Source organism: Sinocyclocheilus grahami, unplaced genomic scaffold, assembly GCF_001515645.1.
Source record: "Sinocyclocheilus grahami isolate Dianchi unplaced genomic scaffold, SAMN03320097.WGS_v1.1 scaffold136.1, whole genome shotgun sequence".
Classification (NCBI taxonomy): domain Eukaryota; kingdom Metazoa; phylum Chordata; class Actinopteri; order Cypriniformes; family Cyprinidae; genus Sinocyclocheilus; species Sinocyclocheilus grahami.
The window spans coordinates 379,581-390,989 of NW_015505315.1; the positions used below are offsets into that span (position 1 = coordinate 379,581).

At 38.3% G+C, this 11,409-nt stretch overlaps 1 protein-coding gene across 2 annotated transcripts in view; it reads right to left on the minus strand.

The window, feature by feature from the left end:
* shrprbck1r (sharpin and rbck1 related) overlaps positions 1-8,590 on the minus strand; it is a 12,359-nt gene extending 3,769 nt beyond the window's left edge. Inside the window, exons 1-10 of one of the 2 annotated variants that reach the window (XM_016279973.1) lie at positions 7,909-8,590; positions 6,718-6,892; positions 5,853-5,936; positions 5,499-5,640; positions 4,993-5,083; positions 4,521-4,701; positions 4,245-4,357; positions 3,878-4,051; positions 564-724; positions 358-469 (exon numbers count right to left, since the gene is read on the minus strand). In XM_016279973.1, the coding sequence (XP_016135459.1) occupies positions 358-469; positions 564-724; positions 3,878-4,051; positions 4,245-4,357; positions 4,521-4,701; positions 4,993-5,083; positions 5,499-5,640; positions 5,853-5,936; positions 6,718-6,892; positions 7,909-8,178 (1,503 nt within the window). In that variant the 5' untranslated portion in view covers positions 8,179-8,590. Of the gene's footprint in view, positions 1-357; positions 470-563; positions 725-3,877; positions 4,052-4,244; positions 4,358-4,520; positions 4,846-4,992; positions 5,084-5,498; positions 5,641-5,852; positions 5,937-6,717; positions 6,893-7,908 lie in introns of both variants that reach the window. The other variant, XM_016279972.1, reaches the window with a different exon arrangement.
* Between the last annotated feature and the right edge of the window lie 2,819 nt (positions 8,591-11,409).

The window sequence follows — 11,409 nt, forward strand, 5'->3', positions numbered from 1 at the left end:
TATATATATAAAACAGAATTATAATAATATATAAAATATTACAGAATATATAAAAATATCAATAGTATCTCAATGACACTACAATTATACTGGTATATATGAATGAGAATACAAAATGACTCCGTACACTACGTTTTGACAGCACTTGTCATTTTAACCAGTGGCACTGTCATTAAAAGCTGCTTTCAGAGCAGCATTGCTCCAGGTCTCCCGTCAATTGCGCTCCAGCACCATGGACAGTATCACATCCCCGGAGTGAGAGAACAACAGACAGCTACAGACACTTCTCATCAGTGTGTAAACACCAGACAGTATGGTCTGACAAAATAAAAGCGGTATAAATGAATGAGTTCTCACAGCTCTGATTTCTCTTTCCTGCAAGATGCAGTCGCAGGCGTAGGCCTCGTCTCTGTATGGACATGCCACCTGAGGATCCTCCGACATCAGAATCACAGAGCGCAGACAATCTCTACCCACAGAAACACAGAAGGTTAACTACTGCATGACAATACAGAACAATAGATGTCACTATGTGCGTGCTACAGCGGCACACTCTTCCTCACTTGCAGAAGCAGTGGAGACACTCTCGGAGCAGGACTCCCTCGCCAGGCTCAAGTGCCACATAGCAGATCCTGCACTCCACTCTCTCTGGGTTAGGAACCAGATCCTGTCCATCCATCTGCACCAGACGTGCATAGTTCTCTCTGCGTTCTGCTTCTCTGGCCTACAGACACAGACAGATTAGATGTCAGAACTGAAGAAGCACATTGTTGGGCATCCATAGATCGACTGTGTGAGGGAAAACACATTGCATGTACTGTTACTTCTGACTGTATCTTGAAGATTGGTGTGACAGAAACAGAGTCTAAAACCTACAAGATCCCAATGGCATATCTGAGCATACCTTTTGTTTATAGATTAGAGTTTGTGTCATAATGTGCACACATTATAAATTTGCCTTGGGAAATAGTGATGTGTGACAGGGGTAATTTAAAATGACAAAAAGAAAAAATATATATATGTGTGTACGTACCGTAATAAATTTCTATACCACTAAGAGCACATAGTTAATTAGCATTATTAAATACATGAACACTAGAAAACATAAATGCGATTGTAATATATATAGTTCACACAATATTTGTGAATAAATACAACGTGAATGCAATCACTTACCTTATGTTTAAACTGATCAACCACAGTATAGTTATAATTACGACAAAGTAACAACATTGCCATTTTGCATATTGCATTTTAAATTGAATTTTGCTACCTATATGCTTCCATATAAAACGTACCAGAATCGTTACTTTCAGTGTATGCACATACATAAAAATATATAGATCAAAAAAACAAAAAAACAACAGAAGGCACCCAGGTGTGAATGGTATGTACCTATTAAAAGAACTTTATTTGAGTTGTTCATTTGCATAGACATTTGTCTTTCCTAAATTCAAGGCTATTTTACACTTGAGTTAAACATGAAAGAATCAAGCCCAGTCATACAGACAAACAAGTTATGCTACATTACAGCCCTAACTGAACTGACCAAAACATGTCTTCCTCCGTTTCTTCCCCTCTCACACTGGTTAAGCCTACTCATTGTTTAGCAGATGCATTTTGTCCATAATGCACTAACTGCCAGTCCTCAAAGCAACTTGGGGTTAAGTGCATTGCTCATGGGCTCTGTGGTAATTACTAAATGCACTTTCTGCATATTTTTGCCAACAATATTAGTATGCGTCAAACTGCATGAGCAAAAATCTCTCTCGGTCTACATTTTCACCAAGTTATGTCTTTTTGCTTGAGTGCAAAAATTGTATACAACATGCGTTTTCTTGGCATGCATGCATTTAGTTTTGCCAAACGAAGTCAAAATGTTTCCATAACACTGTCCATAACGATCTCATGAGAAAACAACTATTTAACAAGGTGGACATTTCGTATGAGTTCGTATGATGTGATTCAAAGCAAGCATGAAGATCTACCCCCAAACCCAACCATCAGTGGGAAATATGCACAAAAACATACATATAAGATCATACAAAATCATACGAATTAGCCACCAATTCATCAAAATGTAAAACAGAGTGCGAGACTGTGTTCCACAGGTTTGGCATGTCAGACACCATTTACATGAACTATTTTTGCCTCTCCATTTCATCTTACAGTTTCGACATCAATGCAAAATTAATGTTGCTTGTATATGAACAGCTGCAGGTAAAAGGTAAAAGTTGGTGTTTAGTTTAGTAAAGAAAAAAGTGCACCGTTGGATGATCTATAACAGAACTCAATAAGTCATTCTACAATGGAAAAAAAAAATGCTGAGATAGTTTTATTAAGGGATCTATAATCTCTGACCTGAAACTGTCACTTCAAAAATTCCAAGACTAAAATCACTCAGCTCTTGAATATATGAGAATTTGAAACTATTTTACAAGATACTGTCAGACAAGATCAGACTGAACTTGTATCAAACAGGTTACATAAATGGATGCTCTACATTCCTGCAAAAGTCAGGAGTTATTACTTACATCTGCTTACAAAGATATACAGTATATGTCATCTGCGCATTAAACGAGTCTGTACCTGAATAATGTTTTAAACCAAGACACAGCACAACACAGCATCTCATTAGGTCAAGTGAAGTAACAGCTTTGCCATCATATTATCAAAATGACCTTCTGTATGACTATTGCAGTGTTTAATATAAAGGTGTTTTTGAAATTGGTTTTGTAAAAAGTTCCACTCGAATAGATGAGGTTGGCATGGATCAAATTCATTAGCAGTCAACTGCTCAGGCATATAGAAGTTGTGCAGTATACCAGCTGTACTGTAACTGCATTTGGAGTATGAGTGTGCCTGGTTTGTTAGTTGAGACTATGCACTGAAAGTGTGTGTGCAGTGTGCACGCGCGAGTCAGTAGTCCTGGTCGAGGTTGTGCAGTAGTGAGTTGTTGCCCCTCAGCTCCTCTCTTCTCCCTTTCTCCTTAAAAAAATAGAGACAAAAGAGAAGAGATTCAAACTGAGGAGTCAATCAGAACTCAGGCTTTATCCTACACAAAAGCCCTTAGAGATGAGTAAAAGTAGCTCTTTAATAGTGGTCAGCTGATATGGATTTTTCAATGACTGATGATGATTTCTAAAGAGAAAGGTCACCAGTGGCTAATATAATATTGATGTATAAATGAAACATTTTAAATTATAACAAATGAGATGCATAAAAATTGCTGAAACACTTTTACTCAGACTATTATATTTAAAGTCAGCACGAAATGAAAATTCAGTCTGTTTTCTAAATGCATGTTATATATCTCATTGTGAATGACTTGTATGTATGGGTTTTCTTCAAAACATCATCATAACTGGATCTTCCAGTGAAAATGCCGCCTGCCTCTATTTTTCAGTCCCCACCGTACAGTTATTCTTTTTCGATAATCTGTTACACTTTTTTTTTTCTGTTTACACAAATTCTGCCACTACTTAAGATTTATCACAACTTAACTTAATAACACAAACAGCTCTCTGTAAATTTTGGAACAGATACAACACTGTTCAACAGCTGATATTCTCTGATTTTCTCAAAGTCGCCAAAATATCTGTATATAGATTCATTGTCATTCAATTTATATGAATACAAACCAAATTACTATGCCATCCTGAGGATTTTGTCCTAAACCTGGGTGTGAACGTAGATATAAAATGGCTGGTGTGCATGAGATGTATAAGCCAACAGCAAAAGCAACATGCCAGACTCATCTGTTCCCAATGATCTCCACAAGCATCACAACAACAAAGTGGAATATTCCAGTGGTAGCAGGCAGAATTATTGTGCAAAATGTGCTCATGCTTTCTCAATTGAATTTCGCAAGCCTCACCTGTTGGTACTGCCTTATTGCTTCTTTTTCCTGTTGGATGCGTCTTAGCTCCAGAGCATCTGGTCTGTAGTTGCCAGGAACAGTGTAGCCTTCAGGTCTGTCTGCGCTACACATTTCACAGCCAGGACGTGTCGGTTTATTAATATATGTACAGGTTGGGCAGGCCCATCCCAGCTACATACCCACAAAAACAAGTATTCAAATAAGCACCATAATCTCATGATATGTGTACTGTACATCAAAGTATTTGCATACTTGTTGCTTTTGTGATACACATTTCCTGTTTATTAAAGGCTCAATATATTACAAAATGTCTGTGCTTTGGTTTAAAGAAAAATTTGTTCTGTGTGTTCACATAATTTTGTACCTGTGTGCTTGTTCTGTTGGGCGCCAGGGCTTCATTCAACTGCGGCAGCTCAAGGTTGATGAGGTCACGAATATCACCCAAACCCAACCTCTCTGTACTTCCCGCTCTGTTACCTACGAGATTAAAAGGTTATGGTTGTAATAAACTGGGGGCACATTTTGCAGAAGGCTTCACTTCTAATTACTTTGTAATTAAATGTAATTGCATCTCTTTTAATGTTACTTTGTTAGTGTAAATGCATGTTATGACTTTAACTGGTGGTCTGGGAATACACACTCAGGGTATTATGGCTGCTATGAAGTCTTGTAGGTAGGGTGCTGTATGGTCTTGAGGCTGTGTTCAGTGCTGGCCCATTGGTAACTGCTTCTTGGTGGGGCTGATTAGTCGTTGGCACCAAAGCCGGCGTGAGCAAAGCACTCTCCTGATCTTGTTGGTAAAGTCCTCGACTGAGACAAGCCTGACGGGCAGAAATGAGATAAAGGAACGCAGTGTCGCCATCTCGCTGAACTCCATAAGAAGCCAGAGAGCGATGATCAGAGCACAAAGACTGGCCGATGACCCAGCGTTGCACACGCGGATGAAAACCATAGTCTGTGAAGACCTTACAGAGCAAAAACTATGTGTCATTAACAAAGCTAAAAGGCAGCTAAGGTAACTGTGAGAATTGCATGGCATTGAAAGAATGACAAGAAACAATGTTTATTTGGTTGATGGTTAGTAATGTTTATATAAGTTAATCTGTGCCTACCTGCTGTTTGAGAGCACCAATTGTGGAGTGAGGGAAGACTTTCACTGTGACACAACAGGAGGAGGATGCATCCTCTACCACCACAGCCAGGCTGCATGATAAATCAACGCATTAGCTGAGATCAGAATTGCATGGAAAATGTGTGTAGATGTGAAATTGTGTGTTGAGTTGGTATAAATTACAATTCACTCAAGCATGAAACTTATGTCATTTACTCACCCTGATGTTCATCCAAACCTGTATGACCTGTCTTTCTTCTGTGGAACACAGAAGACGATAGTTTGTCTATTCTGCAGTATATCTCCTTTTGTGTTCCATAGAAGAAATACACTCACACAGGCCTTACAACATCAGCATGCATAAATGACAGAACTGTCATTTCTGGGTGAATAATCCTTTTAAACAACACTAAAAGACTTCATGCAATAGACATCTTTTATCACTTGCTGCTTTCTGTCTGGTTAGAATACATTGAGTGGGTCAGTGTCTGTAAACATGAAATTTACCTCATTTCAGTGTCTGTGTAATTTTGTTTAGATGGCTGAATGCTCAGAGCAGCTCTCTGTTTAGCTAAAGACGATGCACAGACAGATGCCGAACGAACATCACCTGCTTCTATTGCGCTAACCAGCTCCGCACAAATCTCCTCTAGAGAAAAAAGTAAAAAGGGTGAAAATGTATAAGGACAAGAATGGATAAGGAGCGGGATAGAAGAAAGAATCAGAAATGGAAGGAGAACTAGTGGGTGCGACAGAGATATTTGCATCAACATAATAGACCATTGACACGTTGTTTATTGTTTGGCAACAGTGTCAAGCAGATCGTGAGCAGAAAATTAAAACAAGAACACAATTGATTACCTGTACGTGGCATGGGCGGATTGCTCTGTGTATCCAGAGGCTGAGAAGGTAGCAGTCTTTCTTCATTGGAGGAACTAATCGCCACTGAAAAGAAGAGCAAGAGACAAAGTGGTTTAAAAAGCTCAGGAGAAAAAAAAAGAAAAGAAAAAAAAGAGTACAAGTTAAAGGAAATGCAAAGCTATTATACAAAACTATAGGAATTACAGTTAAGCCGGAGGCACCCTGTACAATCTTGGCCACAATTTGACAATCTGAGACAAATTTTGGAAATCCTACAAGATTCCTCTGCTCCTAGGCCAAAATCTGTAGTCTTGATTGCTATTTTGACGTGTTTGCCAACAGCCGATTCATGACAATTGCAATTCATGACCTCCGATGAAATACTGCCAGAGTCAGACGCTTTGAAGCAGTCTTGCAGTATGGCTTCTCCCATGACAACCGTCAAATCAAGAACCATTGGGAGCACAGAAAAAACACTTTCCATTTTTCTTTTCAAGACAAGTCATGATCAAAATTAACGCTAGATTTTTAACACTAGTTTTTGTTTGCTAGCCACCATTCCAATTCTGCGTGTGAATGAGGATCATTGGCACTGAATGTCTCATGGATTGATGATGTAAAACTCAGGATGAGTCTTCTTGCATATGTCCTTTTTTGACGAGGCTTGACTGTAATACAGTCTGCATTAATGACAATTGAGATCCTGGTGTAACATGGCTTATAGCTGGGAATCGGGATCATGCTCATACAGTCTGACAAGCAACAATCGTAAGGATTATAATAAATCTTGTGTGTATCTGTATTTATAGATGAACGAATGAACAAAAGTGACAAATTGTTGGAAGAAAGTAGAAGGAAGACAAACCTCTGTGTGCCTCACGGAGTGACGACATCACCACAGTGGCCCACTCCTGTGCTTCTTGCTCACAGCGGAAGTTGAAAGTGATACGATCATGTGGTGGTGTTGCCAAACTCAGTTCATGGCACTGTGGGGATCTGACTTCATAGCAAACAGTCTTGAGATCAAACTCAGCAATGGACTGAATGAACATAAACAGAGAGACACAAAATCTAATGGAGTTAATTTACTTAAACATAACTCATTGATTTCACTACTAAAACAATGTAGTCCAGGAATGATCCTTTTCTCACAAGCAAATAAAAGACCTAGCCTATTTAAAACCTATTATCATCTACTAACTTAAAATGAGGCATTTTTTTCACTGTTATTATGAGCCGTCAGCCTGTCACATTTTCATTAAATTGTCGTTATTGTTTTATCCGGTTATATTCACCATTGGTAGCCTACACAAGAGCTAACTTTTCAAAACAACATTTTCAGGATCATGAGTGTAATGAGGTTTCAAAGAGACAGCAGGACTCAAATGCAAAATAAAATAATATTACTTCTGTTTGGCATCTCTAAGACCCTGGGTATAATAGATAAAGCAATGAATTTGATACACAAACTGTAGTAGTGCACAACCCCTGGATATCTAATTAGTCAATGTCCCCAAATAACACAATCCTAGACAACAACCCCGTTTGTAAGTGCGTGTCTACTTTGTTGCAAACCAGAAGGATACCGAATAGTAAACGTACTTGAAATCAAATAGGTTTAACTATTTTTATTATTATTATTTTACATTCATGTATACACAAATAATAACGAGGTTCATATCAACTGATTCACATCAGGTAGTTTCACTTTCTTTCTTTTTCAGTCTATTACAGCAAATAAAAGTATCAGTGTATATTATTGCTTCATCTAATATCAAATACGTATAGGTATCGTGAAGAGCATTAAGTGTATTTATGACGCAAACTATTACATTTAGGGGGTGGAGGATGGATTTTAAAAACAAAGATCAGCAAAACATGTGATTCACTCATGCGTGTTCGCCAGAGGGCAGCGCTATGTTATGCCTAGCGCAGATACACTTCTGGAATGAAAATACTACTATGTTGCGCTTTTCACCAGTTTTCACCATCAACTCTTCCCCAGTATTCATAGCACCGCAGACTGAAACGGAACGCAAGTACGACATTTCCTCACCACGCTGCGCCCAGCCGCGGCTCCGCTGATGTCCCGTAACGCGAGGCGGAATTCCCCTGCCTTCCCGGGGTCCATGCTCAGCTGAAGACGGAGAGACTCGTCTCCGGCCCCCGGGAGACAAAGCGGTCGTATACCTGAGTGGCATACTGACACCTTCACCGACATCAAAACAGTGCTGCAGGCCGACTGTGAGGCCTCCTGGCCGAGATGAGACGATGCAGACTGGGCCGGCGGAGGTGTGAGAGTCCACCCGCCTGAGCTCAGCGACATGCCGCGGCCGACTGACTACTTCAGGCGGGAATATGTCGTGTTGACACTCCAGTACCAGCCGGGCTTGTGTGCTAATACGATGTTTGGAGATATGCTACGACTCCCTGATCCGATTTACGCAAAAGTAGCGGCCTTGTCATCTTTGTTTTAGTTTCTGAAGGAGGGCAGCCCAGCGTCAGAGCAGGAAGAAACACGGCTCAAGCAGAGACAGACATTTTACACTGAGAGCAGACGCTGCGCCTCCTGCCGAAAACACACTCACATACACTCTTTCTCATTCTAGGGGATATCCCAATTTTCCATGTCAATCTTAAATTTCATCTCATGAAACTGTAATGTAACTGTGGCGATGTTAACTGTCGTTACAGTTAATTGATTGCACAAAAATACTGTTTAGGCTGGGTCTTACTGTGCTTTTATGTTATTACTAATTTAATTTAGTTTAATTAAACCTTATATCACAGTTAAACCATGAAGAGTGTAGTAGAATCATGGTAAATATGTTGGATGGTTTTACTCTTTTTTATATTCAATAATAATAATAATAATAATAACAAACTTAAACTATCGCTACTGTAGCAAAACCATTCATGTCCCACTGGTTTGTTCCGTTTGTCCATTTGCAGGCTAGATTGTATACAAAACAGTAACATTTATTGATTTATTTACAAAATATGATATCATATTTACTCTTAGATTGTTTTATTTATTTTGATAATCCGAGAAAATGTTGATTAAAACACGCATGTATAAATAAATGAATGAATGAATGAATAAATAGATCCTCTCTCTATTCAGGCACTTGCACTTTACACATGAACTGGGGGCTACGTCCTAATTGTCACGTCCCACTAGAAGTGGATCGAATTACCACTTAGCATTTTATACACCTTCTCAAAACATCATATCTGCTTCTAACTATGCATAAATCCTCGGCATACAATGCCTTAATAATCTGTCTATGTGTAAATTTTAACATTTAACATTTTTTTCCACTGCACAAAAAAAAACACTTTGCAAATAATTCATAAAAGGGTCAATCGCTCTTTGGACATGATTTAAAGGGGTCATGTGATGTTGCTAAAAAGAACATTATTTTGTGTATGTGGTGTAATGCAATGTGTTTATGCGGTTTAAGGTTAAAAAAACACATTATTTTCCACATACTGTTCATTACTGTTTCTCCTCTATGCCCCGCCTTTCTGAAACGTGTCGATTTGTACAAAGCTCATCGTTCTGAAAAGCGAGGTGTGCTGTGATTGGTCAGCTATCCAGTGTGTTGTGATTGGCTGAATACCTCAAGCGTGTGACAGAAATGTATCTAGCTGCATAAACATAAAGCCATGTCTGCATTTGTGATCGGAGAAATGACAAACAACAAGTGCTACTCTACACTGCCCAAAACTCGCATTTGAATCATCAGTGGCAAATTCTTTAAATATGTAAATGTACTTACAGACTGTGAGTCAGAAGCACCAGACTGTCCTTGCAAAGTTGGAACTGCCCCACTTTATAGAAACAGCCTTTGTGTATGGAGTCAAAATAATGCCACTTATATATGCAAAAGAAAATAAAGTTTTGCAAAAGAAAATAAAAGTATTGAGAAAAAATAAATGTGTTTTTTGCAAACAAAAATAAAGAATTGCTAAAGAAAATTAAGTATTGCGAGAAAAAAATAAGTTTTGCAGAATTGCCAGCGCACAGAAGCGTTCGTTGTTTACATGAGCTCAGAGTTACTGCTAGTTTTAATGTTAAAGAATGCAATTAACTTCATAAACTAACTTCCATCATTAAAAAGGTCTACGACTCAAGCTTCATATCGATCTCAACTTCGTTTTTCATTTACATAACTCCTGGCATAAATTAAGAAATGACTGTAACTGTAAGTTAAAAAAAATGAAGCTTGAGTCTTTTTGGTTTAGTTTTGTCGTGGCCACGATATATTAATTCGAGGGAACAACTTCTAGTTAACCATATATTTTGCAAATACTGTAAAAATATTTGCTAAACAAAAATGAATAATTAATCCAAAGTCTGAACATTTATGAGTTGGCTAAAACATCTTAATTTGAACATGCGTTGTGTGACTGTTTGCAGTAAGATATGAAGCTTGAGTCGTAGACCTTTTTAATGATGTAAGTTAGTTTATGAAGTTAATTGCATTCTTCAACATTAAAACTAGCAGTAACTCTGAGCTCATGTAAACAAAGAACGCTTCTGTGCGCTGGCGTCCTCCCACAGGTTAAGAGATTTTAAACACATTTAGTTAACCAAATGAAACAATACACATTTTAATGCTATAAAAGTGTGCACATTGAGAGAAGTAAACAGCAGATGTTCACGTTAACAACTTCTTTAACTTGAGCAAACACTGCTAATACACATATACATTTGTTAATAAAGTTAATAAAATGAAAACATGCATGTTTTAATGCTATGAATAACGATGGTGCCTGGATCAGTGAGCTGCCCGATGACGTCACTTCCAGAGAGGCATGCCCAGGCCTGTTGTACACATAGACATATAAATACTTTTTATTTATATGTCTATGGTTGTACACCCCCATGTCAAAACAGTGCCACAAAGCGAGACGCGCAGAAACGTGAAGCGCAAAGGGAAAACGGTATCGCAAGCTCAAACTTGACTGAAGCGCAAAATAAAAGCAGCGTTGCAAATAAATTAGTAGATATGGCCATGGAAAATATGTATTGCAAAATTACTGCTTTTGTGCTGTTTCATTTATATTTTGCAATTCTTTATTTTTGTTTGCAAAAAACACATTTATTTTTTCTCAATACTTTTATTTTCGTTTGCAAAACTTTATTTTCGTTTGCAAAAATTTATTATTTTGCATATATAACTGGCATTATATTGACTCCATATTTGTGATCAGCCTTCCCAGGATCAAGAAACAGTCCTCCATAAAATGCGTTGCAAACATCTGAATATTTGGGTTGAACTGTTCCGGAACAGTGTCGTAAATACAACTTAACCACTGATTTCTAGTCGTGTCCTCTTTTGGAAGACCAAACAAAGTAGTTTCGCTTTCACAACAAAACACACAGCGACTCCACAACATGGCAGTGGCAGTGGCACCGGCGGCAGCAACAATACTACAGCCAGAATTAGGGCTGCAAGATAAATCGCATGCAATATTTAATGCGCATCTTGTCAGAAAGCCGGTTCTGTAAATCTCCATCACCTGTGGGCTTTCACATTGAGCAGCATTA